The sequence below is a fragment of the Anomaloglossus baeobatrachus genome, chromosome 7, assembly GCF_048569485.1.
Source record: "Anomaloglossus baeobatrachus isolate aAnoBae1 chromosome 7, aAnoBae1.hap1, whole genome shotgun sequence".
NCBI lineage: Eukaryota > Metazoa > Chordata > Amphibia > Anura > Aromobatidae > Anomaloglossus > Anomaloglossus baeobatrachus.
Window position 1 is genome coordinate 260,537,564 of NC_134359.1, and position 24,674 is coordinate 260,562,237.

General features: G+C 43.9%; 1 protein-coding gene across 1 annotated transcript in view; it reads right to left on the minus strand.

Moving 5' to 3' along the window:
• Window positions 1–24,674, minus strand: part of BAIAP3 (BAI1 associated protein 3) — a 335,128-nt gene that overhangs the window by 98,031 nt on the left and 212,423 nt on the right. Inside the window, exons 9-12 of the mRNA XM_075318086.1 lie at window positions 20,777–20,821; window positions 17,573–17,650; window positions 8,632–8,734; window positions 5,934–6,041 (exon numbers count right to left, since the gene is read on the minus strand). Coding sequence (XP_075174201.1) covers window positions 5,934–6,041; window positions 8,632–8,734; window positions 17,573–17,650; window positions 20,777–20,821 — 334 coding nt within the window. The remainder of the gene's footprint in view (window positions 1–5,933; window positions 6,042–8,631; window positions 8,735–17,572; window positions 17,651–20,776; window positions 20,822–24,674) is intronic.

Sequence of the window (24,674 nt, forward strand, 5' to 3'; positions counted from 1 at the left end):
TACTGCTGGTTCCTGGGGGCCTTCACCACCTTAGATAGATTCTGCACCTATGTGTTCAGCTGGATTCCTGACCCTAAGTATCCCTAGTGCTGGGCCCTAAATAGAGAATGGATGGGATGAACTCTGTCAACCTAACTAAACGCTAAAGGAAGACACAAGGGAACAATAGATGGGAAACATGATTACAATCTCCAGAACCCTGGTAAACAGGAAAAGACAAACACTTATCTGAGCAGCAGCAACCACAGAAGTCTCAGAAGCACCAGAAGACGACCTCTCCAGGGCTCAGTAAGCAACAAACTATGACCGGCACCCAAACCACCCCAGGGTGAGGTTAATAAAGGAAGTCAGGGGATACAAACTGCTATGAAGAACTGACAGTTTCTCTGGGTCCTAGAGTCCACTGGCTTCTTGAACAAAGAACTGTCAGATAATAACACGTGCCACCAATCTCTCTAATCTTCTAGCATTCGCTGCCACTGGATTGTCAGCTGGGTGTTATACCTCCGTGACACATCCGTGACAGCAGCTCACTCTCAATAGACATTGTACATACAGAGCCTGGTGTGGGTGGAGTTAGCTTTCTGAGCTACATCTAATAACTTTGATTGTATAAGAAACGCTGCACCCAATAATCTAAGTGATACATTATTGGAATCGGAGTCTCTGCCTCTACAATATGCTGCTGTTAGATGAGGTAGCAAAAAACTGGTGACAGATTTAAAGAGAGTCTGTCTTTATTTGGGACTTAGTCCTTTTAGAAATACTGGCACTTTTCCTGTTAGGGTCAGTGCCGAAAATGACTTTTAATGCAAACGATGAAGATGTTATAATGATACAAAATAGTGGTATATAAAGTATGTTTTTATTGCATCCTTGTAGACGAAATATTGGATTAAACCTGTTTGAAGGAGTCTAAACACCACCATGGCCCATACATGGCCTCCTTTATGCCTTGTGGACGCTCTGTATGTTATCGCGTCAATGTTGTGACACTTTCCTACTGAAAACGAGACCAGTTCTTTTATTAAAGCGTTTTTCAAACTTGGCTGCCTATCGTCAACGTCTCTATTTTACAAGCTTGGGAGATCAAATTAAAAAGTCATGTAATCCCCGGAGACTAACACAAAGATCCGATGTTTACAATAAACCCATTTTCTTGTCAATCTTTCTGGAAATAGCTACACAAGAAAAAACAGATTTTTCCGTGATAAAACTGTTTAGCGGCCCTGATGATTAACGTTTGTTATTCGCGTTTCTTGTAAGCCTTTCATGCAAACACAGAATGTGAGACGGTTCTCTGTTCCATCAACGCATTTAATTACGGAATAGGTAACAGGTAACGATCTGGTGGTCAGATAAACCACGTAAGGTCATTGTTAGGCGGCTGTTTATTACCAAGCTCATGACACATACCTGGATCCATTACCCGCTGGAAACCATTGCCAGTGAGACTACAATCACATACAATGGAATCTATCAGTTTCTGCCTCATGCAGCGCTATACTTCCCGTTAAATCTGATGCGACTACTGATATGAAGATATCACAGTATACATCTGATAATGAAAAACACTAAAATGACCAAGATTCAAATCTTAATCTATGGAAATGATCTTTTCTGGGTCCCCTGGAACCAAGGTGCTCAGGCCAGTAGCTGCAATTTGCTGGCTGCCGGCCCTTTAAATCTCCACTTACACTGTGAGCATGCGCATGTAGTGTTCACTACTAAAAGCTGAGTGTACATGCATTGAAGGATTACGTCCTCAAGCTGGCCAGTGCCAGCCTGAGGAGGTACTTTGTTGGCGGAGTTAATGCACAATGCACTCCCATCTCAGAGATGAAGGGAGGTGTGGTAGTCCCAGCCTCCCCAGTGATATATAATGACCCCAGCCTTGTCAGTGATGTATATGCCCCCAACCCACCCTAGTGATGTATATGCCATCATCCCTCCCCATTCATGTATAAATCCCAATCCCTCCCCTGTGATGTATATGTCCCCAGCCATATCTCCTGTGATGTACATTCCCCCCAGCATCTCCTTTGATGTATATACTCCACGCATCTCCTATAATGTATATACTGCAGCACCAGCATCTCCTGTGATGTATATACTCCAGCAACAGCATCTCCTATCACCTACATACAGCAGCTCTCATGCCTTATATGACATATATACAAATAGCCACCATTTTTCCTGTGATATATATGTTCCAGCCGCAGTGTCTCATGTGATGTATATACAGCAGTTCTAGCATACATTCCCAGCATCTCCTATGTAATGTATATACAGCAGAGTCCCAGTGTATCCTATGTTATGTATATACAGCATTTCCAGAGTCTCCTATGTGATGTATGTACAGCAATCTCAGTGTCTCCTATGTGATGTATATACAGCAAAACTAGCATCTTCTATGTGATGCCATTGTACCGCCCCGCGCTCGGCTGCAGCCGAACCGCTCGGATCTGGGCTCGTTGGTGGGTGGCTCGAGCGCCTCCGGACCTGGGGTCACTTCGCTCTGAAAGGGGATGCTGGCGCTTTTGGTGGGGGGTTAGGTAGGTGCACGGCCGGAGCCGCGCTTGAGTTCGTGACGCCACCCACGGGATGTGGTGAAGGTAGACACCACCGCTGCGGTTACGGGGCACCCGGGGGAGATGGTAGTGCAGCAAGATGTTAACCCACCCGTGAGCATGGATGGTGGCCCCGGGACCCGTTGGGAGTAGCTGGGCGGTGCAGGGCCGGGTGGCACTGTTGTACTCACTGTTATTGACACACACACAAGTCTCTGGTAAACAAAGTTGATGGTGGTCAGTGCCCGCAGCCGGCTCCGTCTGGTCCCCCACCCGGTTCGGTGGTCTTGGCCTTTCTCCTGCACCGTGTTGTGTATTTGGGCTGACTGCGCGTCAGCAACGGGAGTGCACTCTCCGGCTTTGTGGATGTCGGGAGAGCTCTTTTGCCCGCAGACGCTGGCCCATGGGATCTCTCTGCCTGCGCGGTGGCTTTCTATCCCCCTCGGTGGGCTGTTGTCTTCAGTCGGGACTTGGGTGGGAAAGGTCCTATAGTCCAGACCGCAATCAGTTAATTAATTCAGTCCAGTGGATTCTGGACCTCGTTTCAGGGTCTGAATACCCCCCTGTGTGCTCCGGTTTCCGAGTCGGTTCCCTGGGTCGGTACCGGTGGGCCACTACCCTGTCCCGGTCCACCACGGTTCCACTGAGCTGTCTTCCCGGCTCCTGCAGGCTAAGGCCACCGTATGCCTCCTAGCCAAGGTACCAGGGCTCCGACCCTGGCACCTGTCAAAGGCCTGTCCTACAGGCCTGACCTCTTCTACTGCACTCTCAAAACTGATCTGACTAAACTGCACTGTGTTTCCTGCCTCAGGCCCTCTGAACTCCTCGGTGGGCGTGGACAACTGCCTGGCTCCACCCCCCTGGTGTGTTCATCAAGCACTGAGAGAGGTGACTAGGTTTTAATGGTTGGCTGATGACACCTTTTTGGGGGACAGGTGTAGTGTGGGGGTCTATCCGTGACTACCTGGCTAGTCCAGGGCGTCACACAATACAGCAGTCTCAGCGTCTCCTATGTGATACATATATACAGTACAGTCCCAGTGTAATATATGATATGTATACACAGGAGTCTCAGGGCGTCCTATGTGATTTACATACAGCAATCCCAGCTTCTCCTGTGATGTATATACAGCAGTCCCAGCGTCTCCTATGTGATGTATATACAGCAGTCTCAGTGTCTCCTATGTGATGTTTGTACAGCAGTCCTAGCGTTTCTTATGTGATGTATATACAGCAGTCCCAGAGTCTCCTATGTGATGTATATATTCTTTACAAAGCTTATTATCACAAAGAGTTGACTGCGCTCCAGACTAACGCAAGCCTGGAAAAGCAGTTGTGAGAAGCGACATGATCAATATCCCCTAACATCACAGCTGCACCAAAGAGCAGCAGCTTCATTCTCTGCAGTATGGGTGAGTTAATAAATTGTTTGACCAAATATATCAGAGCAGTGTAATTTTCAAGATGATAATTTTGTGTGGCCCCCAAATGATGGTAGAAATATCAAAATGGTCCTTTGCCTTATGGTCATCTATAATGAGGACGTGGCACCAGGTCAAAAGAGAACAGTTTTGCTGGTATTTTCTTTCTACAGTTCCCCTGTGTATTCTGTTTTTTTTGTTTGTTACATCAGCCAGTTTCAGAGATATGGACCTTTACATTTGTAGGAATTTTTAGGTTTTTGTCTGTGAGATGTTTCTCACGGCATTTTCTGGGGAGTGTCTTTAGGCTTTTCTGCATTAATAGCCTGCCTGTGAGACACGCCTCCTTGAAAATTAGCGCTAATTAAAAAGACTCATACCTCTGGAACAATTTGTCAAATTAAAAAAATAAATTAATAAAAAGTTATTGGATTTTTTTTGGACTATAAGATGCAGTTTTCCCCCTAAAAATTTGGGAGGAAAGTGGGGGCTCCTCTTATAGTGCAAAGCATACCTGGCTCGCTGTGTGGGGCGGGCTATGGTGGTGGTTGTTCAGGGTCACAGGAGGCAGGAGCAGGGTCGCTGCTGCAGGGAGTCGATGGCGGCAGGAGTGGGGAGATCACGTGTGTCTGCCATTTAAAAAAAAATGAATATTCACTGCTCCCCAGGCCCATAATCCTGGCCACCTCTCGGCACAGACGTCAGTGATAGCAAAAATCTTCACACTCATTTACCATTACTGACACCAGAGCTAGGAGGTGAATGGGATTATGGGCATGGAGAGCAGTGAATATTCATTTTGGTTTAGCCGGCAGCTGAAGTTGGAGTGTGACTGGAGCACATGACTGTAATATCATGTGCTGCCAGTTGCTTACACGCCAAAGTCAGTTGCCAGCATCAGAAGAGGAGTCCATGCACCAAGGAAGTGTAGGGAAGGTGAGTAGAATAATTTATTTTTTTCATCTGTGTAAAAAAAGCGTCAAAAGTGGGGGCATATATACCAGGATGGGCCCATGATGGCAGGCATATATACCAGGATGGGCCCTTGATGGAAGGCATATACACCAGGATGGGCCCATGATGGGAGGCATATATAACAGGATGGGCCCTTGATGGGAGGCATATATACCAGGATAGGCCTATGATGGGAGGCATATATACCAGGATGAGCCCATGAAGGGAGGCATATATACCAGGATGGGCCCTTGATGGAAGGCATATATACCAGGATGGGCCCATGATGGGAGGCATATATACCAGGATGGGCCCTTGATGGAAGGCATATATACCAGGATGGGCCCATGATGGGAGGCATATATACCAGGATAGGCCCATGATGGGAGGCACATATACTAGGATGGGGGACATATATACCAGGATGGGCCCATGATGGGAGGCATATATACGAGGATGGGCCCTTGATGGAAGGCATATAAATCAGGATGGGCCCATGATAGGAGGCATATACACCAGGATGGTGGACATATATACCAGGATGGCCCCATGATGGGGGACATATATACCAGGATGGGCCCATGATGGGAGGCATATATACCAGGATGGGCCCAGGATGGGGGACATATACACCAAGAGGAGGAACATATATATCAAGATGAGCCCAGAATGGGGGACATACTATATACCAGGATGAAAATCATTTATATCAGGATAGGGAACATATATACCAGGATGAGGGTCATATATACAAGGACCTTTCCTGTGAAAATTAATGGGATTAAAGAAGAAAGTACAAAAAAAAATTGAAACGTGAGAAGAGAGGCAAGAAACCCATTCCTTTATACCTTTAGCAATCAAAATTTTTCAAATCGGTCAAATGTGAAGAATTGCTATTTAGCATTTACCAGACATTGTAATAACATTACACATATTAATCCTCTTAGTTGTCTACACGAGAACCTTCCCCATTTGCCGGCATTCTTACCTGGTTTGTAATCAGTTTTATTATGAGGTGACAGTCTCCTTGAACCTTTGAAGAACTTGTTCTTGGTTCCAACTTAAACCATTTATCTATTCCTCCTACAGGGATTTCCTTTAAGTAAAAAAAAGAATAAACAACAACAAAAAAATTTAAGCAGCCGAAGAACAATATTCAGTTTTTTTGCTAGGACATCAAATGGCCTTTCTCCCCAAATGTATAGAAAACCAAAGGACAAAACTAGATAAAATTAAAGGTTATATAATATCATATAATAGTCCTCTATAAGCAATTAAGCAATTAATGTTGTGTTAATTAAGAGAAAGGATCATGGGACAAAATCATTAATTTGTAGGACGATATCTGGACCCAAAATCAAATGGGCTGTTCTTGAAAAATATATCCAGTATATAATCATCATGGATTTTAAGCAGGGAATGAGGACACGCAACTTATCAAAATAAGAGTGTCACTTTGGGATTTTGAGGGTTTTCATGGGCAAATTAAAGTGCAGATTAAAATGTTTCAAAATTGTGGATTTAAATATCAAACATGCCACTAAAAACCGCATATGAATTATATGGCAGCCATTGCATAATATTGTTAGTAGGTGCCGATGATGGGAGAATATTCATCACCTTCAATGATCTCTCAGGTTAGAGGGGACGTCCGTGTTCTCCCTGCATCATTTTGATTTTTTGTATACTGGATTAAAAGAAAACTTGTCAGGTCCTCTATCTCCTCCAACCCAACAGCATTAATACCTGTATGCCTAACCAGCCCTGTATAACGCTATGAATGTTTAAAAAAAAAACTTATCTCGCTTTGCCTATGCTAATTAGGATCTTGACTAGTCGAAGGGGGATTAGCTCCCCAGACTAGTCAGGGTTTGATAATACGGAAAGAGGGCTGACTAGTCTGGGAAATCGGCAGGCCCTGAAAATCTCGCGCATGCACACCACTTATTTTGGCCTCGTCAGTACTCCTTTGCAGCTGGGTGTACACTTTCTGGCTTCATTAGGAACACTGCGCATGACCGGAAGTTCAGAAGACATGTATGTGAGCAATCTTCTGAACTTCCGGTCATGAGCAGCGCGCCTAATGAAGCAGGGAAGTGTCCACAAAATGAGCCGTGCGCATGTGCGAGATTTCCATTAGCTGGCAGTGAGGCGGGCTTGTGGAAATCATATACGTGAGCCATCTTCTGAACTTCCGGTCATGATCAGCGCGCCTAATGAAGCAGGGAAGCGTCCACGAAATGAACCTTGCACATGCATGAGATTTCCATTAGCTGCGGTGATACCGGCTTGTGGAAATCATGTATGTGAGCTGTCTTCTGAACTTCCGGTCATGGGCAGTGTAACTTACGAAGCCCGAGAAGCTTCCACCAAATTAACTGTGCGCATGCGCGAAATGTCCACTAGCTGGCAGTGATGATGGCTCGTGGAAATCATGTACATGAGCTGTCTTCTGAACTTCGGGTCATGCGCAGCTCGTCTAATGAAGCTAGGAAGAGTCCACAAAATGAGCCGTGCGCATGTGCAAGATTTCCATTAGGTGGTGGTAACGCTAGCTCGTGGAAATCATGTACGTGAGCTGTCTTCTGAACTTCCGGTCATGCGTACAGCGCCTAATGAAGCCAGGAATCGTCCATAAAATGAGCCGAGTGCTCGCGCGAGATTTCCATTAGCTGGCGGTGACGTCAACTCGAGGAAATCATGTTATGATGCCCATAGGGGTGTGATAACACGGAAAGAGGGCCAACTAGTCTGGGGAAATAATGCTCCTGCGACTAGTCAGGGCCCTAATTGTAATAGGACAAGCGAGGTTCATAAGTCATTTTTTTAAGCATTCATATTAGTGAATAGCGTTATACAGGGCTGGTTAGGGAGGGAATTTGGGCATACAGGGAAGAATGCTGCTGGGTTGGAGGGCATAGGGGACCTGATAGGCTCCTTTTAAAGGATTTTGACTTATAGTTTAACACTAGAACTACTGGACTCGTAACACCTATATAGAAATACATAGTGCAAAGTAGTCAAAATGACTACCTCAGTAGTTGTAGTGTTGATGGGTCTTCCCAATGTAAAGTGATGGTATATAATGATGATGCCATTAGTTTACGAATTGTCGGCCTTTTTAGGACCCCTACAAATCCTGAAAATGAAGGGCAAACAGTACTTGAGTAGCGCTGCATCCCCTTGTTTGTTATTCCCCTTCAGAACACTTCCAAGACCACCTGTCTGTGGATGTAAAATACAGAGGGGCGCCCACTCAAACCCATTGGGCTTATAGTTCCAGGGATTAGCCAAAAGGAATAAAACAAATATAGCGACATCTGCAGTATGTGCCCCTCATCTCAGCGTTGGTGGGGGTCCCGTTAACCAGACCCCATAGATCATAAAGTGATTGAATATCTTGGCTATGTGTGATCACTGTAAAAGACAGAAGCACACTTTTAATAAACAACAGATCACTTACGAATTGGGGGGAGGATAGCCCTACAATTATATATAGGGCCTTTATGGGTCATAGAAACTCCTCCAATTTTTTTTCTATACACTTTTCGAAAATGCTAAAAACAAAATCTCAACCCTCTGAATATTCATCTCCGTTTGTGATATGCCAAGATGAGTCACGGCCACTTCTCGCACAAACAGCTCCGGCTCCAGCAGCGGTAATTAATTCTTTCCTGTTTACTTACATTAATGGAGATGTTAAGGCATCCCAAGAAGTCATCCGCATTGTCCTCCGCAGAGCCGGTTGTTCCATTCGCTCTTGCCGATTTCACTATCTGCTTGAAGTACCTGTGTAGAGATCTCAACAGGATGAGCTAATGCGCTAATCACTTTATTACGGCTCATAGAAGATAATACGCGGCTCTGTTTTCTCCTTTACTGCTGAACACTGGAAGCGCTCCATTTCCGATGTACTAATCACAGAACAATAATGGATTGCGATGATTTGTGGATTCAGTTACTCCACTTTACATATTCATAGCGGAAGATATCAAATAATTTTTTTTTTTCATTGCTCCAGATCCATATTCTTGTGTATAGGAGTCATTATTACAGTAGATAAATCCTCGCTAGAGCTGGCCATACATTATAGAAACACAAAGCTGCTAATTTCATGGCTATCTGGCAATAATGTTATGTGGCTTTTTCTTGATAAGCCCCCAGTCAGCAGATGTTGCATAAAAGAGGGATTGGACATGTTGTATTTCAACATGCCCAATCCTTTGCTTCCAAGGGAAACCACTAGAAGCAGCTGTTAGTTGGACCGAGCGTATGTACTCATAGTGAGAAAAGATGGGCAAACCCACAGATATTCGTGTTCACCAGGTCTGACTGGACCTAAAGAGGACCAACCACTAGGATTTTCATATATAAACTAAAGCCAGTGCTATACTGGCGCTATCATGCTGATTCTATACATACCTTTAGTTGTGAGATCGGATGTATACTTTCTGAAATACAGGCAAATAAAGTTTGTGAAATGCACTGTTATTTGATGAGAGGTGCAATGGAATATCTAATAGGTGGGTTGGGTTTTGCTAGTTATTCCCACCCCTGTCTGCCTGTCCTTCCTCTCCCTGTCCTTCCTCTCCCTGCTCTTCCTCTCCCTGCCCTTCCTCTCCCCCTGTCCTTCCTCTCCCCCTGTCCTTCCTCCACCCCTGTCCTTCCTCCACCCCTGTCCTTCCTCCACCCCTGTCCTTCCTGCCCCCCTGTCCTTCCTGCCCCCTGTCCTTCCTCCCCCCTTCTCCTTCCTCCCCCTGTAACAACAGAGACAGAGGGAGTAAGGGCAGGCAGACAGGGGTGGGAATAACTAGCAAAACCGACCCACCTATTAGATATTCCATTGCACTTATCAAATAACCAGAAACTATACATCCGATCTCACAACTAAAGGTATGTATAGAATCAGCATGATAGCGCCAGTATAGCACCGGCTTTAGTTTATATTTGAATTTACTGGTGGTTGGTCCTCTTTAAAAAAACAAAAACCCCTAAAAACATCTGGTTTGGGACCAGACTTGAACCCAAACCCCGAATCCCATATAAGTCAATGGAAACCCGAACTTGTGTGCTTTAAAATGGTGGTAATAAGGGCTAGGGGGCTTCAAAAGGAATCAAAATGGGGATTAAAGACGAATAATTATACTTACTGAGTCTGCGCACGGCTATCACACTACTTCCGGGTCTGCTCATTAAACCTTATGACTATGCACTGCTTCCCTCTCCCACCCTCTCTGACATCATCTGTGATTGGGTGCAGTCAGACTTCCGGCAGCTGTGATTGGTTGCCCTCACACTAACTGTCTGGGTCCTGGAGTGGAGTGTAAAAGTAAATCAATCATTTTAAAAACCGGCGTGGAGTCTTCCACAATTTTCATAGCATGTGCTTTCCCAGCTTGAGAATAACACCCCCCAGCTGTCTGCTTTATCTTGGATGGATATCAAAATATGGAGGACCCTATCCCATTTTTTCCCAATTATTTATTTATTTTGACCAATTACAGACACCAGCACGCCGTCAGTCTGACTGCAGCCAATTATAGACACAGTCAGAGAGGGTGGGCGGGGGAAGCAGTGCATATTCATAAGGCTTAATGAGTGGGCTGGGAAGCAGCGTGACAACGGCGGGGAGACTCAGTAAGTATAACTGTCCTGCTTTAATCCGAGTTTTGCTTCCTTTTTTTATCCAGGTGGTTGAACCTAAACAATAACAAGGACTTCTCTGTTTGGGGTCTGTGCATGGACACTAGGTGTCTAGGTGGACCTGTCGAAGCGTGATTAGACGCGAAACGGCCGTCGTCTGTGAGGGGCCCTGCACCTAGCTCCTCTCCTGCTTTTTGCCTTGCACTGGTAACTTAATAAAGAAGATTTTTTTACATACTCCAGAGAGTGCAGTCTCATCTCTTCAATTAACTATACTATTCAAAAAGGGGCTGAACTGCAATAACAAAACACGGACCATGGACTAGATTAGTACAATTTCTGGACAAAAACAAGAATAATACCAGACAGCCCTTTTAAGTTGTTATTGCAAATCTCAATTATGTGCAATATAACTGGATGAGTTTTCCAGAGCGAATCTCATTTTAATTTTTCCATCTCCTGGATGACTCGTTAATGAAAAATATCAGACTACTTGGGATATGGAAGAATTCCTTATGGACTGAATATGAGCGATGCATTAACAAAATGTTGAGATGATCTGACAAAATACTAGAATAGAAGATACTTTTCACGGGTGACAAGAGCCTAGTCTTTGGCACTGTGCAGACTATTTGCAGGGTGATTAGGGTTCTGCTTGTCCCTCGTTCCCAGAGACACTCTGCTCCCCACCGCCCGCACACTAAGAGTTTCCCATGTAATTAAATGTTATATTGCTACAGAGAAAAAGTTATCTGTGCGGAATATGTATTTGGTTGGTATTTGGTCGGATGCAACCTAAGTTCTGAAACATTTTATTAAAATTTGCCTAGAATTAAAACTTAGAGTGTTGGAAAATACAATATAGAGACTAGCTTAGATGCCTATGCAGAGCGCAGCAGTCCAAATTAGTGTTACGGGTGTGTCACGGGTGACAGACAGTCCTGTGGTGTCCGGCTGTAGAAGGTCGCAGTGTTTGGCTGCACAAACTACTCCCTGACATTCTCTGCTTGGAGTTAATCCCTTTCCCTTTAGGACTCTGCAGAGTTCTTCCCCTTTTAGCTGTTAGTCATTAGTAATTCCTTTTGTGTGCTTAAATCCCCTCATTCTCACTGGATCTTTGATGACTTGACACTTTTTTTTAACCTAAACAAGAGTTTGGGCTTGGGTTAGGGCTAGGGTTGGGATTATGGATAGGATTAGGGATATAGAACATGTAATAAAAATGTATATATATTATATATATATATATATATATATATATATATATATATAAAAAAAAAATCAATGTATACCTTTTTATTTTTATAATTTTATGTCTGTTTCAAGCAAAAAAAGGCAACAAATAAAACAGAAAAACACACTGAAAAAAAGAGGGTCAAGCGGTGATCTACAATTATATCAGTGTTTTCTTTAAAATACAAGGGATATACTAGAAGGGGGAAGGCAGTTCAATACTGGACTGGTGGCAGGCCCTCAGGGAGTCCTTATGATTCAAGGGCTTAGGTGACGCAAAATCTTTCCCTTGTCCAAGGCACTGGCAACCCATTGCGACGCTCACAGCTGGTGTAGGGGCAGTGAGTGGAGTTAATGGGCTACAGGGGGGACTTGGGCCTACCCTTTAGTTGGGGGCTTAACTAACTACCTAAAACGAGGCGGACGACAGGTACCACTACCAGGGCAGTGAGCGAGACTGTGGCGGCTGACCCCCAGGACAGAAAACAGACCCTGGTATAGGCACAGGTGCAGGCAGGTACAGGCAGGATGGCTAAGGCAGACAGGGACAGATAGGTATGGGAAGGCAGGTACAGGCAGGATGGCTGAGGCAGACAGGGACAGATAGGTATAGAAAGGCAGGTACAGGATGACGGACACAGGGAAAAACGGAACAAGAGCAGAGGAATCTGACAACTAGCTAGCAGCAGACTGGTATACTAGCTAACTAAGGTTGTTGCGCAAGCACTTCCCCTAATGGGAGGGTGTCTTAAATACATAGTGCCTCTCAGGCATAGGTTGTGAGGCATTTCCTGGAATTGGCGTGCTGGCCCTTTAAGAGGAGAGCCGATGTGTGCATGCATGCCCTAAACACACTCCCGGGAGACCTAGGCTGCGTGCACAGGCCCCGGAAGGGGAAGGAGGCAGCAGCATATGTGGACAACCGGGTGAGTGCGGGGCACGACACAACCAAACTGGGGTGGTGAGTAAGCCGACATCCCTTCAGGTACATCGGCGCAACAGTACCCCCATTTTTGCCCCCCTGCTATGCCACTGTACCTGAGAGATAGGACATTTGCGACCTCTCCTATAGAGATGCAATAAATGTCCAGTATGAGAATACCCTATTTAAGGAAATTTGTCTGCAGGTTTATGCTATGTACTTTGAGAGCAGCATGATGTAGTTGCTGAGACTCTGCTTCCATTGATATGTCACTTGGTAGATTGTGTGTTTCAAAATATAAATCAGGGTTTTATCATCAGGAGATTATCACTAAAGGACTAGGTGTCTCGTGATGGTTAGTCAACTGCTCTAACCCCGCCCCCACCACTGATTAGCAGCTTTCTGTTTATATACAGTGTACACAGAAAGGTGCCAATCAGTGGTGTGCACATCGTATCTGGGTTTATATAGCTTCCTTGAAACTACACAGTGTGCAGAATTATTAGGCAAGTTGTATTTTAGAGGATTTTTTTATTATTTTATTATTGATTTATTTTATTATTATTTTTATTATTTTTTTATTATTGATCAACAACTATCAACCCAAAAGACTCATAAATATCAAAGCTTAATATTTTTGGAAGTTGGAGTGTTTTTTTTTTAGATTTGGCTATCTTAGGAGAATATCTGTTCATGCAGGTAACTATTACTGTGCAGAATTATTAGGCAACTTAATAAAAAACAAATATATTCCCATCTCACTTGTTTATTTTCACCAGGTAAACCAATATAACTGCACAAAATTTAGAAATAAACATTTCTGACATGCAAAAACAAACCCTCCCAAAATTAGTGACCAATATAGCCACCTTTCTTTATGATGACACTCAACAGCCGACCATCCATAGATTCTTTCAGTTGCTTGAACTATTTACGATCAACATTGCATGCAGCAGCCACCACAGCCTCCAGACACTGTTCCGAGAGGTGTACTGTTTTCCCTCCCTGTAGATCTCACATTTTATGGGGGGGGGCCAGGTTCTCTATGGGGTTCAGATCAGGTGAACAAGGGGGCCATGTCATTATTTTATCACCTTTTAGACCTTTACTGGGCAGCCACGCTGTGGAGTAGTTGGATGCATATGATGGAGCATTGTCCTGCATGAAAATCATGTTTTTCTTGAACGATACCGACTTCTTCCTCTACCACTGCTTGAAGAAGTTGTCTTCCAGAAACTGGCAGTAGGTCTGGGAGTTGAGCTTCACTCCATCCTCAACCCGAAAAGGTGCCACTAATTCATCTTTGATGATCCCAGCCCATACCAGTACCCCACCTCCACCTTGCTGGCGTCTGAGTCGGAGTGGAGCTCTCTGCCCTTTACTGATCCAGCCTCTGGCCCATCCATCTGGCCCATCAAGAGTCACTCTCATTTCATCAGTCCATAAAACCTTTGAAAAATCAGTCTTAAGATATTTCTTGGCCCAGTCTTGGCGTTTTATCTTATCTTTCTTGTTCAGAGGTGGTGGTTTTTCAGCCTTCCTTACCTTGGCCATGTCCCTGAGTATGGCACACCTTGTGCGTTTTGATACTCTAGTAACGTTGCAGCTCTGAAATATGGCCAAACTGGTGGCAAATGGCATCTTGGCAGCTTCACGCTTGATTTTCCTCAATTCATGGGCAGTTATTTTGCGCCTTTTTTGCCCAACATGCTTCTTGCGACCCTGTTGGCTATTTGCCATGAAACGCTGATTGTTCGGTGATCACGCTTCAAAAGTTTGGCAATTTCAAGACTGCTGCATCCCTCTGCAAGACATCTCACAATTTTGGACTTTTCAGAGCCCATCAAATCTCTCTTCTGACCCATTTTGCCAAAGGAAAGGAGGTTGCCTAATAATTAAAGAGATAGGGTATCCTCAGCTCACCTGGTCCTCGGGCTGCCAGTCCTTGCGGGTGCCAGGGATCCACCGGCAAGTCCCAGCCGGTCTAGGAATAAATGCAAAAAGAGGAAAGGATCCGGCACAAACTACTCTGGATAAAATGTCAAAGCTTTATTAGCAAATATTAAAAAGGTTCCATCCGTGTAAACAAAAGGAGGGAGTTATCCCATGGAAACTTTACGCGTTTCGGACTTCCATATTAAAAGCAAAGAGTCCTTAATCATAAGTCTTATGATTAAGGACTCTTTGCTTTTAATATGGAAGTCCGAAACGCGTAAAGTTTCCATGGGATAACTCCCTCCTTTTGTTTACACGGATGGAACCTTTTTAATATTTGCTAATAAAGCTTTGACATTTTATCCAGAGGAGTTTGTGCCGGATCCTTTCCTCTTTTTGCATTTATGCCTAATAATTAAGCACACCTTATATAGGGTGTTGATATCAATACACCGCACCGATACTCATTACAGAGAGGCACATCACCTGATTTACTTAATTGGCAGTTGCCTCTCAGCCTATACAGCGTGGAGTAGGACAACATGTATAAAAAGTATCATGTGATCAAAATACTCATTTGCCTAATAATTCTGCACACGATGTAGTTTGCAGTAAGATCCCCCTCATTATGCCTTACAGATTTTTTTGTGTAACCAATTGGTTTTTTTTTTACTAATTGATCTAGAGATTAGAATATATGTAAGTTTGCCCATGATCCATCACAGTATCGTACTGCAGCGCAGCCACAAACTGATGTAAATTTGGGTTTCGTAGTCGTTTACACAAAACGAGAAGAAACCATTTTCTTCTCCATGATTAATTCTGTTTTTAAGCAAAAATATTTTCCTCTAGTCTTGACCTGAAGAAAATGTAAAATGGCAAGTCACACGCGGGTCTAACATTGAAAACTGGCGAGGTTGCGACTAGACTGTAATATTTTCTTTAATTGCTTTTTCCCACTAATTGCTGTTGCTCCGCTGAACATCCTGCTGACATGCTCTGTAAATCTCCAGCATAAAGAGACTGTGGGAACATTTATTAAAAAGGAAATGATTTTTAGTGTCTATTAATTGGAACGTGGACTTGGTTTATGGGCATCAAAGTCGTCTCTGTACACACAGGTAATAAGTGACTATGAATAATCGGTGACATGATATATTACAAATGCAAAAGTACATGCAATCTTTAAAAATTGATGTTCTTTAATCTTTAATGAGTAGTCATATGGGCGGGGCCACTTAAAGGAATAGTCATGCTCTACAGCACTGTTTGGCAGACTCAAGTCCTCACGGCTCCCAACAGATCAGGTTTTCATGATTTCCTTAGTATTGTAGATGACGTGAATTATTATAAAAAAAAAAAACAGGTGCACTCTGAAATGCTAAAGTAGAAAAACCATGAATGAAAGCGTATAGATATACATTACTGCTAAAAAAAATCTAGGAAAAAGCATACAAAAATGGCCATTTCTATACCAGCCCAGTAGCCACGTTAAGGCATATCTCGTATCCTGGGAACCTACACTGAACTGAATGCTCTTTCTGTGTTGACAGAAAACCTCCTGTATATGGTCAACTAGGAACCCGCTGTACAGAATAAAATCACCTGTGGCTAGTGGGGGAGGGGTGCACAGTCAGAAGGCATGACCCCCATTAATCTAGACAAAAAAAGATTGACAGCATTCACAAAATGGCAATGTGAACAGGTGCAGAACTCAACATTTTGTGTCATGCTCAGTTATGCACCTGTTCACATTGAAATTTTGGAAGTGACGTCAGTCTTTTTTGTCTAGATCAATGGGGGTCATGCCTTATGACTGTGCACCCCTCCCCAACTAGGTACAGGTGATTTTATTCTCTATAGCAGGTTCCTACTTGCCCATACACAGGTTTGGTTTATTTATAATCACAGAGAGGCTTCAGTTCAGAGTAGGTACCCATTATAGAAGATATGCCTTGGCGTGGCTACTGGGCAGATATGAAAATGGCCATTTTTGTATGTTAAATATATCAATTTAGCAAGTGATGTTAATCAACATACAGGGAGACGATAAGGGATGATAATTAAGGGGGTTGTGAGCAAAATACACTCCTTCTATGCCATTGGAACTCTAAATTAAGATTTGTTTTACAAGCACTAGGAAAATCAATGCAGCACACACGCTTTGTGGTGTGCTAAATGTTTCTGCTTTATTACATCATGGGACCAGTTTATATAGTATCCCAAACAAAGAAATAACCATGCACCAATAAGAGCAGCAGGGGATTGTGTAGAAATGTGAAACTTCCCCGCCCATCAGTGTTAACTGAGCCCTATGACATCAGTTATATGACAAGATGGCTTCTATAATATTTTTTTTAAACCCAGAGAGGCTTCAGTTTAGAGTATGTTTCCAGTATACAAGATATGCCTTGAAGTGGCCACTGGGTAGATATGAAAATCGCCATTTTTGTATGCTAAATATCTCACATTTTTCCTAGATTTCCTTTAGCAGTAATGCAGGTCTATATGCTTTCATTCATGGTTTTCATACTTTAGCATTTCAGAGTGTAACTGTCTATATCTGTCATTTTGTGTCATTTTCAGTTATGCACCTGTTCACATTGCAATTTTGGCAGTGCAGTCAGTCTTTTTTGTCTTGTGAATTATTATCAAGACATCAGAAGTTGCTGCAGGTTCTCTCCCCTGTGAAATACTAAGGAAATTGTGAAAACATGATCTGTTGGGGGCCATGAGGACTGGACTTTGGGAGACACTGCCTTACAGGAGCTAATCACACCCATGTAGCGAGCCAAAGAGGGTCTGAAGTCAAAAGAATATCTCCATCCCCAGTTTTGAAAGACACCATTTATTTGAGAACAGTAGAGGACACAGTGATTACGTTAGTCACTCACCTGCCCATCCCTTTAAATCCACTGACTTCATTCAGCTTCTTGCAAGCCTCTGCTACCGACACATCATCATCGTGGTCCCTGGAGTGACAATACATTCTCACACATTTAATGTAGATTAAAAATCTTAATACCATTTACAGTGAGTCTCATCCTAAAAACACAATTTAACCTAAGATAATAGTCATATAGTCATCCCAGCCCCTATAAAAATCATACCTGTGGTGTTGTTTGTCCAGGTCTTTGCAGTCCAAAATCAATTTATATGCAAAATATGGAGCTTGGTGAATTCGTGGCATGGTCAAGTGCTCAGTGTACCACTCCACCCCTTATATTAGCATGCTTTACCACATCAATCAATATTTTGATGGACAGTGCTGGTATAAGGGTCGCATGGGCCTAGGTATTCGATCCCAAACTCAAACACTACTGGAATGAGTTCCTCGGAGTGTGGGAGAATTTATTCCCTACCGATGTTTCCCACTCAAGTCACATGGTACAGGAATCCCAACTGGTATAGGAACCCCGGATGGTACAGGAACCCGAGGTAGTTCAGGAAAATCCAATCCCATATGATACAGGAACCCCAGATGTTACTGGAACCTCGGATGGTACAGAAATCCCACATGGCACAGGAACCCCAAATGATACAGGAACCCCAGATCGTACTGGAACCTCGGCTGGTACAGGAACCTCGGCTGGTATAGGAACCCCAGATGGTACAGGAACCCCAGGTGGTACAGGGACCCAAGAAGGTATAGGAACCCAGGATTGTACAGGAACCCCAGGTGGTATAGGAACCCCGGATGGTACAGGAACCTCAGGTGGTTCAGGAAAATCCAATCCCATATGATACAGGAACCCCAGATGGTACTGGAACCTCAGATGGTACAGGAATCCCATATGGCACAGGAACCTTAGTTGGCACAGGAACCTCAGGTGGTACAGGAACCCCAGCTGGTACAGGAACCCCAGATGGTACAGGAACCCCAGATGGTACAGGAACCCCGGATTGTACAGAAACCCTGGATTGTACAGGAACCCCGGGTGGTACAGAGTCCCCAGATGGTACAGGGTCCCCAGTTGGTACAGGGTCCCCAGATGGTACAGGAACCCTAGATGGTACAGGAACCACAGGTGGCACAGGAACCCCAGATGGAACGGGAACCACAGATGATACGGGAACCTCAAATGGTACAGGATCCCAGATCGTACAGGTTCCCCAGATGGTACAGGAACCCTAGATTTATACAGTACACAAGGGAGATCTCAAACCACATTATAAAAGTAATATTTTCTTTACTGATAAACTGGTTGGGAACTACATACGAGAGGTAGGAGGTATTCAGTACATTAGGCACATCTTCGGCATACAGAGGCGTGAGCATGTCAGTTACAAATAGTGGCACAGAACATGTGAAACAGGATTCATAAACACAGAACATACAAATTGCACTGTCCATCACCTCCACATTATCTTCGTTCTGCCTGTCTATAGCCCACATCTGCAGTTGTACCTGTTCCCCGAAGTGATCAGCGAAGTGGACAGCAGATCTTCATCTTGCACTCCTTTACAATTTCTTAGGAAGTACGAGCTCTGCTTGAACAGAAATCTTTGGCGTGCGCGCATAGTGTGACTGCAGGAGCGAGCGCATGCGCACACTCCTCTCTTCTCTCCTGCTACCCTTATGAGTTTATCTGCATACCGGACAGCCGCAGCAGAGAGATGAGAGGGCACTGTGGGTGCGTGCGCACTCCTGGAGTCATACCGTGTATGCACACCAAAGGTTTCTGTTCAAACAGAGCTCACTCTAGCCAAGCAAGTGCTGTTAATCAACATACAAGGTCACGGCAAGGAATGATAATTAAGGGAGTTGTGAGCGAAATACACTCCTTCCATGCCATTGGAACTCCAAATTAATAAGATTTGTTTTACAAGCGCTTGGGAAATCAATGCAGTACACACGCTTTGTGGTGTACCGAATATTTCTGTAATGCCCAGGCCAGTATCCTCGCATGCTCCTGCTTTCCTCCCCCGGCAAGGACACCGGCATTCTCACTTGTCTGGGCGTCCCATCTGTCTCATGCTGCGGCCTCCCGGAGAGTCTGTGCACCATGTAGAGCTCCAGTCTCTGCCCATTGGGTGCGCCCGCAATCATTCCCCTTTTCTTAAAGGGACAGCACCCTTATACACGGAAGTGCTTCCCAGGTCAGCTGGAAAACTGTAGGTATTTAAAGCACCCTAGCACTATGCTAGGTGCCTGGGCAATGAGTTTAGTCATTGCTAGCTGTCAGGTCACCTAGCCCTGCGCTGCTGTTCCGCTGTGCTAGACATATTGCTTATACTTGTCTGTATTCTAGAGTGCCACTTCCACTACTTGTTGCGAGCCTCCACATCGGCTGCCTACCACGATACCCCTTGCCACAAAGTATCGTCACCACCTACTGCCATCCATCCACCGATTCATCCTGGACAGATCCTCTACTCCAGCTGCTGTCATCCATCCATCCATCTCGGACAGAACCTCTACACCAGCTGCTGCCGCAACTCTATACCAGAGACTGTCGCTCCTATACCCCTGGAGCCAGCCAACACAACACCAGTCTTCCCGAGTGGCACCCGGATTCTACCTACAGCGTAACACCTCCAGGTTCGGGTCCGTAGTCAAGCCCCTCTGGGTTTTCTGTGTGTTGCAGCCCAGTGGGTCCACTAAAATCCCTGCTCACCCGACGAGCCTAACAGTTTCTGCTTTATTACATCATGTGACCAGTTTATATAGTATCCCAAACAAAGAAATAACCATGCACCAAGAAGAGCCATAGGAGTGTGTGTAGAAATGTGAATTTTCCCACCCATCAGTGTTAGCTGAGCCCTATGACATCAATCAGTTATAAGACAAGATGGTTTCTATAAGAACAAAATGGCTTGTATTCTCTCACAGAGGTGGAATGGTGCACGGAGCACTTCATGGCGCCAAGGGTTCACCAAGCACCATAGTTTGCATATAGAATTAAAACATTCCTGGACGATAAAGACAAAGAAACCAACACTAGAGGTATATGACTTTTATAGGGTCCGAGACCCCTATATGACTATGCTCTTAGATTAAATTGTGTATTTGAGATGATACACGCCATTTAGAGCGGAGTTCAATAGATATTTGGCGGTAATAAATACATGTCACCTTATACTCTGTCTATACATACCAAATATCCAGATGTAGCAGATCACTGAATATATCATCAATTTCACTGTAGAAAAAGTGAAGAGACGGAAAAAAACAGCAAAAAGTCATAATGATGTGGAGTTTACAGCAACAACTTTTCTTAAATATATGCAAATATCTATCCAATTACTTTTCCATTCGCTCATATACAGCCGAAAAGTATTGGCACCCATCAAATTGTTCCAGAAATTGGAACACAAAAAAAAAAAGAGAAAAAAAACCCAAACCAATTGGACATAATTTCACACAATACTCCAAAAATGGGCTACACAAAATTGTTGTCCCCCTCAACTTAAATATTTGGTTGCACACCCTTTGAAATAAATACCTGCAATCAATTGCTTGCTATAACCGTCTACAAGATTCTTCCTCCTCTCACCTGGAATTTTGGACTCTTCCTTATAAACTGCTCCAGGTCTCTCATATTTGAAGGCGTCTTCTCCCAATTTTAAGATCTCTCCACAGGTGTCAATGGGATTTAGTTCCGGACTCATTGCTGCCACTTCAGAACTCTCCAGGACTTTGTTTCCATCCATTTCTTGGGGCTTCTTGAAGTATGTTTGGGGTAATTGTCCTACTGGAAGACCCATGGCCTAGGACACAAACCCAGCTTTCTGACGCTGGGCACTACAAAACCCTGTGATAATCTTGATTTTTCATTAAGCATTCCACAGAGTTATGGTAACCAGTGCCAGAGGCAGCAAAACAACCCAAAAACAATCTTTGAGCCTCCACCATATCTGACTGTAGCTCCTGTGTTCTTTTCTTTGTAGGCCATATTCCTTTTTCAGTAAACAGTAGAATGATGTGTTTTACAAAAAAAACCTCTATTTTGGTCTCATGTGCCAACGAGACACTTTCCCAAAAGGATTTTGGTTAATTACGCACATTTTGGCAAACTGCAGTCTAGTTTGTCTCTGTGTCAGCAGTGGGGTCCTCCTGGGTCTCCTCCATAGTGATTAATTTCATTCAGATGTGGACGGATAGTTTGCACTGACACTGATGCCCCTGAGCCTGCAGGACAGCTTGAATTTCTTTGGAACTTGATTGGGGCAGCTTATCCACCATCCAGACTATCCTGCGTTGCAACATTTCATCAATTTTGCTCTGCCGTCCACATCCAGGGAGATTAGCTACAGTGCCATGGGTTGTAACCTTCTTGATTATGTTGCACATCGTGGTCAAACAAACCTCAAATTCTCTGGAGCTGGACCTGTAATTTTGAGACTGTTGATATTTTTCAACAATTTTGGTTCTCAAGTCCTCAAACATTTCTTCTCCTCTTTCTGTTCTCTATGCTTAATGTGGCACACATAGACACACAATACAAAGATTGAGGCAACTTCTCCCCTTTTTATCTGGTTTCAGGTGTGATTTTCATATTGCCCATACCTTTTACTTGTAATAGGTGACTGAACGAACATCATATACTTGAAACAAAGTCTTTTACCAGCAATTTTGGAAAGGTGCCAATTATTTTGTCCAACCTATTATTGGGGTTTTGCGTGGAATTATGTCCAATTTGCCTTTTTATTTTTTTTTGTGTTGTTTCAATACACACAAAGAAATAAATGTGTATAAGACGACATATAATTTTAATAGTTTTCTAAGCGAAATACTTCATTTTCTGGAACAATTTCTGGAACACTTTCGTCCATGACTGTATTTCAGTTTCTTAAAAGGGAATCTGTCGCTAGGTTTTTGTTACCCCATCTAAGAGAAGAATGATGCATGGGCAGAGACCCTGGTTCCAGCAATGTGTCACTTACTGGGCTGCTTGCTTATATATTAATGGCTGTGTGTTAAGCTATTTAGAGGGCACCAAATTTACACTGTTATACAAGCTGCACACTGATTACTGTGTTTCCTCAAAAATAAGACAGGGTCTTATTTTATTTTTTGCTCCAAAAGATGAGCTAGGGGTTATTTTGAGAGGATGTCTTATATTTTTCCATGAACAACAACAATCTACATTTATTTATTGAAATATAATTATGTCCTCACATTCTGGAACATAAACATTTTGGGTTAATCTTATTATTGGTTCAGATGCACGTTTTCTTATCTGATCTGCTATTCTCATGGTACAGGACCAGAGCTATAGTGGTGGTTACAGACCATATTTACAAAGGTATAAATTACCTGCTTAAATTTATTATTCTCTATGTACTGCAAATTTTACCCTCAAAGGAAAGCAGACACCCCCTAAAAGAATCACACTTAACAGACTCCAAACAATTAGAGTTGGCAAGTGAATGGGCTCTCACATACAGATCTGCGTTGCTGTCAGGTCTCCCTGCATTCTACAGTGGTCGGCTCCCCCTGGTGACTGGAAGCAGTATCACTTGCACAGAGTGATATTGGTAATCAATCTGTTTGTGAGAGCTGCAGTGCAATACAGCTGGAATGGTGAGGGACCAGAAAGCGACACAGATATATGTGAGAGCCAATTCACCATCAGCATTTGCCAACTGTAATTGTTTGGGGCCTGGTGAGTGCGTTTGTTGTTGTTTATCTTGGGGGTGAGGTCTACTTTCTTTTGGGGGTGTCTGCTTTCTTTTGGGAAGGTCTGCTTTATTTTGGGAAGGTCTGCTTTCATTTGAGGGTGTCTACTTTCTTTTGGCGGTGTCTACTTTCTTTTGGGGGAGGTCTGCCTTCTTTTGGGGAAGTCTGCCTTCTTTTGGGGAGGTCTGCCTTCTTTTGGGGAGGTCTGCTTTCTTTTGGGGAGGTCTGCTTTCTTTTGGGGAGGTCTGCTTTCTTTTGGGGAGGTCTGCTTTCTTTTGGGGAGGTCTGCCTTCTTTTGGGGATGTCTGCCTTCTTTTGGGGATGTCTGCCTTCTTTTGGGGAGGTCTGCTTTCTTTTGAGGGTGTCTGCTTTCTTTTAGGGGTGTCTGCTTTCTTTTAGGGGTGTCTGCTTTCATTTGAGGGTGTCTGCTTTCGTTTGGGAGGTCTTATTTCCTTTGGGGAGGTGTGCTTTCTTTTGGGGAGGTCTGCTTTCTTTTGGGGATGTCATTTTTTTTTGGGGAGGTCTGCCTTCTTTTGGGGAAGTCTGCCTTCTTTTGGGGAGGTCTGCCTTCTTTTGGGGAGGTCTGCTTTCTTTTGGGGAGGTCTGCTTTCTTTTGGGGAGGTCTTATTTCTTTTGGGGAGGTCTGCTTTCTTTTGGGGAGGTCTTATTTCTTTTGGGGAGGTCTGATTTCTTTTGGGGAGGTCTGATTTCTTTTGGGGATGTCTGCCTTCTTTTGGGGATGTCTGCCTTCTTTTGGGGATGTCTGCCTTCTTTTGGGGATGTCTGCCTTCTTTTGGGGAGGTCTGCTTTCTTTTGAGGGTGTCTGCTTTCTTTTAGGGGTGTCTGCTTTCATTTGAGGGTGTCTGCTTTCATTTGAGGGTGTCTGCTTTCTTTTGGGAGGTCTTATTTCCTTTGGGGAGGTGTGCTTTCTTTTGGGGAGGTCTGCTTTCTTTTGGGGATGTCATTTTTTTTTGGGGAGGTCTGCCTTCTTTTGGGGAAGTCTGCCTTCTTTTGGGGAGGTCTGCCTCCTTTTGGAGAGGTCTGCCTTCTTTTGGGGAGGTCTGCTTTCTTTTGAGGATGTCTTCCTTCTTTTGGGGGTGTGCTTTCTTTTGGGGATGTCAGCTTCTTTTGTGGATGTCTACTTTCTTTTGGGAGTGTCTGCCTTCTTTTGGGGATGTCTGCTTTCTTTTTGGGAGGTCTGCTTTCATTTGGGCGTGTCTCATTTCTTTTGGGGATGTCTCCTTTCTTTTGAGGAGGGCTGCTTTCCTTTGGGGATGTCCGCTTTCCTTTGGGGATGTCTGCCTTCTTTTGAGGGTGTCTGCTTTCTTTTGGGTTGGTTTGCTTTCTTTTAGGGGTGTCTGCTTTCATTTGGG